Genomic DNA, 5,169 nt, shown 5'->3' with positions numbered 1-5,169 from the left:
ACACCACATGTAAGGGCTACTTGTATGGGCCTGACCGTGGGTCCCAAACCACCTGCACATGGGCCAGATGGTGGACCCAGGAGCAGAGTTTGAGGTGGAAACTTGGGGATTCCCAGAACAATACAGTAGGAGCCAGCAAGGCAGCGAGGGTGCCCTTCCCATGTGTATGTATATGTGTGTGCAAAGTCGCTTCAGTCATGTCTGACTCTGTGCAACCCTATGGACTGTAGCCTGCTAGGCTCCTCTGCCCATGGGATTCTCCAGGCAAGAATAATGGAGTGGATTGCCATGACCTCCTCCAGGGGATCTTCCCAATCCAGGGATTGAACCCGCGTCTCTTATGTCTCCTGCATTGGCAGGCAGGTTCTTTACCACTCCCACCCCCACCCTCAATTCTGGTTTAATTAAGGGGACCAGGGGATGCTCCTGCACCATCCTGCAATGTAATCTGTTCCTGCAAGACAGGTCACTATGGGGAGGAATGTGGAAATGCCACCAAAAGAGGAGTTATTGAAGGAGCAGAGGTGTTCAGCCTGGAGCTGAAAAGGCATGCTACCTTAAAACATCACTTAATCAATCATCTGAGATTTATTCCTGGCATGTCAGACACTGCTAGATGAGGAAAGACACTAGTACTCTTTTGAGGGGAGCACAGCTCTGGAGTACCTGCTCCAGATGGGAAGTGGGCTTCTTGGAGGAGGGAGCATCTAAGGTGACTCTAGAAGGTTGCGTTAGTTCAGTTCTGTTCAGTCGCCCAGTCGTGTCCTACTCTTTGTGACCCCATGGACTGCAGCATGCCAGGCTTGCTGTCCTTCACTATCTCCTGGAGTTTACTCAAACTCATGTCCATCGAGTCAGTGATGCCACGCAACCATCTCATCCTCTGTCACCCCCTTCTCCTCTTGCCTTCAATCTTGCCTAGCATCAGAGTTTTTTCCAATGTGAAGGATATGTAAGAAGTTATTCCAGGAAATAAGCAGGGAGGGAGTGGTGGGCATGGGAGAGAGACTTTCCAGGCGAGGGCAGTAGCAGGTGCCAGGGCACGATGGGAAATGTGCAGAGAGTCTTGTGTGGAGTGGGGGCTGGCACTAGATCAGAAAGAGCCTCTGAAGTCAGGCCAAGGGAACTCTTGAAGGTTTTTAAGTAGGGAAGTTACCCAGTAAGATTTTTCAAAGGTTGCTGTGGAAAAAGGTTTGGAAGCAGGTGAAGACTAGAGTATATAAGACAAATTAGGAATTAGATGGAATAGTCCGAGGAGAGATGGGGCCTGGGCTGGTGGCATGGCAGCGGGGTCAGGGAAGAAATCGCTGGGGTGGCTCATCGGGGCTGCAGAATAAGGGAGAGGAGAGGAAACGAAGAGGTTCCGGGAGGCCTTGTTCGCCAGGTGAGACGTTCAGTGGTGAGGGCGGCAGCCAGTCTGAGAGCCATCCAGGCCCAGCAGCAAGATCTTGGGCAGCCACATGCCACCTTGTCAGGATGGCCAGATGGTGTCTGGTTTTCAGAGGCTGACATGCAGTAACCAAGACCATATAGGACTGCCTCATGGTTCCAAATAGCTACATGTTAACTCCTCGTAGCGAATCGAACTTCAGAAAATCTAAAGAAATCCTGAGAGGGACCAGAGTAGGTATACCTGTCAACAGACACTTCCACCCCATTCATCAAGGGCCCTGGAGGTGGAAGGGTCATCAGGGGTCACCAAGGGAGATGGAGACTGAAGGCTTGTGTATGTGTAGACTGTAAGGTTATTTATGAAGACTCTGAGCAACTTGCTGACAAGGACTATTGTCCAACGAGGTCTCCACGTTGCCTGTGAAGTGAAGGCTTATGTCTACCCAGTTCAAAGCCTCTCACCCTAGAGTGGATGAATTACCAGATTTCAATAAGAACCTACTAGATAGCACAGGGAATTGTAGTCAATAGTCTGTAATGACCTATATGGGAAAAGAATCTAAAAGAGTAGATTTTTTTAAGATTTTTTAAGATTGGAACCAATCTTTAAAAAGAGTGGATATATGTATATGTATAACTGATTCAGTTTGTTCTACACCTGAAATTAACCCAACATTGTAAAGCAACTATATTCCAATAGAAACTAATTTTTTTAAAAATTTATCAAATTTTATCTTTCCCTTTGATCTCCATTCCCTGGATGTCTCCCTCATCCTATCTTGGGCCATTCTTTTTTTTTTTTTTTAATGGGAATGTTTTTTATTTATTTGTTTGTTTGTTTTTAATCTTTTGACCACACTGCACATCACATGGGACCTTAGTTCCCCGACCAGGGATTGAACCCGTGGCCCCTGTATGGGCAGTGCAGAGACTTAATCATTGTACCACCAGGCAAGTCCCTGGGCCACTCTTCATATGACACATTTTTCCACTTCAAGAAGTGCCTTATTTCTTACATACTGCAGAAGTTAAGGATAGAAAAGTACATAAATAGATTTACATGTGATATGGTAGAGTCCATTCGCAGAGCTCATGAATGCTATAAATTCCTATTTATTATATAAACATTTATGAGTTTTTTTACAGCACAGTATTATTCCATTTATACATGATTTTTCTTTTTTTGAGAAACATTAAACATTGTTTTTGCGACAAGTCAATGACATGAAGGGAGAAGGAAATGGCAACCCACTCCAGTGCTCTTGTCCGGAAAATCCCATGGACAGAGAAGCCTGGTAGGCAACAGTCCATGGGGTCATGAAGAGTCAGACACGACTGCGTGACTTCACTTTCACTTTTCACTTTCATGCATTGGAGAAGGAAATGGCAACCCACTCCAGTATTCTCGCCTGGAGAATCCCAGGGACAGGGGAGCCTGGTGGGCTGCCGTCTACGGGGTCGCGCAGAGTCGGACACGACTGAAGCGACTTAGCAGCAGCAGCATGACATGAAGAGAAAAAAAAAACAGACGAGGGGGAAGGTAGGAAAGGGAGAGACTATTCCAAACAAAAGAGATTTAAAAGCCCTAATGTGCCCTTAAAATGCATTGTGTGGTCTTGTTTGAAGTCTGATTCAAGCACATCAGAAATAAAAAGACATCTTTTGGAAGCAGTTATTGAATACCCAGTATTGGATCATATCAAAGAATTGTTATATTTTACAGTATGAAATAACACTGGACTTATGTGAGAAAATGTCTATATATTTTAGAAGTGGAAAATAGGGGGTGAAATGACAGAACAACATAATGTCTGGAATTTGTTTTTAAATACTTCAGCCAAGGAAGAAAAGTGCTTGAATCTGTGGCAGGATTTTGATAATTGTTGAATTTAAGCAATGAGTCCACGGGGGGTTCTTTGTGCTACTCTATTTTGTGTGATTTGAACACGTTCATAATCATAAAAAAGTTAAGATGGATTAAACCATATCAGCAATGAAAATTAAGTTCCTAGGCTAATTTTTTATCACCCCATTTTCATTTTCTCATCCTACTGAAGAGACAGGGGAAATTCATTTAAGCTTGGCAATGAGGGCTTGCTGAGGCTGATTTTTCAACAGGGACTTTATAGAAGATTGAGTAGAAGATTGTGATGTGAATGGGTTTTAGTGAACTTCCTCGAAAATTTTCAAGAGGAAATTGAACACTCACTTCTTTGTTTGAGAAAGGACTCTAATGAGCTGGCTGTCTGCAAACAGATCTACAGACCCAGGAGGCGGCAGAGGGCAGGAACGAGCAGTCTAGCCCTGGATGCAGGCAAATAGGGTTCCAGTGATGTCTTTGACTCAGTTACACAGGACTTCTTTTAAGTCACTCAATCCCTAAATGCCTCAATCTTCCCCTTTATGTGTTTGCATAGTCGGTCAGTCATGTCTGACTCTTTGCAACCCCATGGACTCTAGCCCACGAGGCCCCTCTGTTCGCGGAATTTTCCAGGCAAGAATACTGGAGTATATTTCCTCTAGGAGATCTTCCCAACCCAGGGATTGAACCCAGGTTTCTTGAATCCCCTGCATTGGCAGGCAGATTCTTCACCTCTGCGCCACCTGGGAAACACCCAGTCTTCCCCTCTGTAAAGGAGAACAATAATAACCACCTTGTAAGGTTTTATTAGGATTAGTTGAGATACTGCTGTGCTTGTCACATGGTGGATATTCATTAACCATTAACTACTAATATTACTCTTGCATTTGGGTCACTGTAATATGGGTCACTGTAAAATGGGTCACTTTTTCACTTTCCTAAAAAAAAAAAATTGCATATCAGAAAGACTGGGGGAAATCCTACTATCCAGAAGCTGGCTGACTGCTTATGTCAATTTTTACAGGTTCTCTATTATTCATGGGGAACACCCAGGAGCTCTCTGCAACACTGCCATCTTTCCAGAAACTGTTTTAGGATCCACAGAGGAGGGATATCCTTGTACTCACAATGAACAGACTTAGTGTACATATGGAAAGTGATTCAGGTCTGCACTTTGAAAACAGAGGAAATAGAGACAAAGAAAAGAAAATATGTACTTAAAAAAAAGATTCAGCTCTTTTCTCTTCTCCGCCATCCTATGTGCGGTTGAGTTCTGTCTTCACCATGTCTTCTCACACGACTTTCAGGATCAAGCGATTCCTGGCCAAGAAGCAAAAGCAGAATCGTCCCATTCCTCAATGGATTCGAATGAAAACTGGCAATAAAATTAGGTACAACTCCAAGAGAAGACATTGCAGAAGAACGAAGCTGAGTCTATAAGAAGCTTCACATAAAAAGTGGCACACATGTTGAGACCACTTATTTAAGCAGCCAAATCACAGTGAGAACATCACTACTGTAATGCTTGGCTCCTGGTGTTTCTTAATTTCCTCACTATCAGTCTGAGACCAGTAATAAATATGATATGTTTAAAAACAAAAAAAGATTCAAATGTACATTTTCAAAACAAGAGGAATTATAGTGCACAGGCAAAGTTTTTATCTGAAAGGAGATTCAGATATATATCAAAAAGAAAGGAGGATGTCATGGTATTGGCCTGAGGAATTAGAATTCCTGCAAGAATCCTATGTTGGTATTTATCATCTGCACTCCAGTTCATACCAGCAATCCTAAGGTGATTTATACTGTGCTCCAGGTAGATGTTCTGATTCTAATCCATCCTTTTAAAGGCATTCTATTTCTTCATGGTCTTCCCAGGCAGTGTTAGTGGTAAAGAACCCCCCCGCCCCCGAAGA

At 43.5% G+C, this 5,169-nt stretch overlaps 1 protein-coding gene across 1 annotated transcript; it reads left to right on the top strand.

The window, feature by feature from the left end:
- Positions 1-4,456: 4,456 nt before the first annotated feature.
- Positions 4,457-4,801, top strand: LOC122693393 (60S ribosomal protein L39-like). The gene has a single exon (XM_043900895.1). It carries the CDS (start codon positions 4,538-4,540, stop codon positions 4,691-4,693), a length of 156 nt encoding a protein of 51 aa, XP_043756830.1. The 5' UTR covers positions 4,457-4,537; the 3' UTR covers positions 4,694-4,801.
- Positions 4,802-5,169: the final 368 nt, after the last annotated feature.

Source organism: Cervus elaphus, chromosome 5 (assembly GCF_910594005.1).
Source record: "Cervus elaphus chromosome 5, mCerEla1.1, whole genome shotgun sequence".
Classification (NCBI taxonomy): domain Eukaryota; kingdom Metazoa; phylum Chordata; class Mammalia; order Artiodactyla; family Cervidae; genus Cervus; species Cervus elaphus.
The sequence above is the reverse complement of the archived record's forward strand: the minus strand, read 5'-3'. Positions and strand labels throughout refer to the sequence as shown.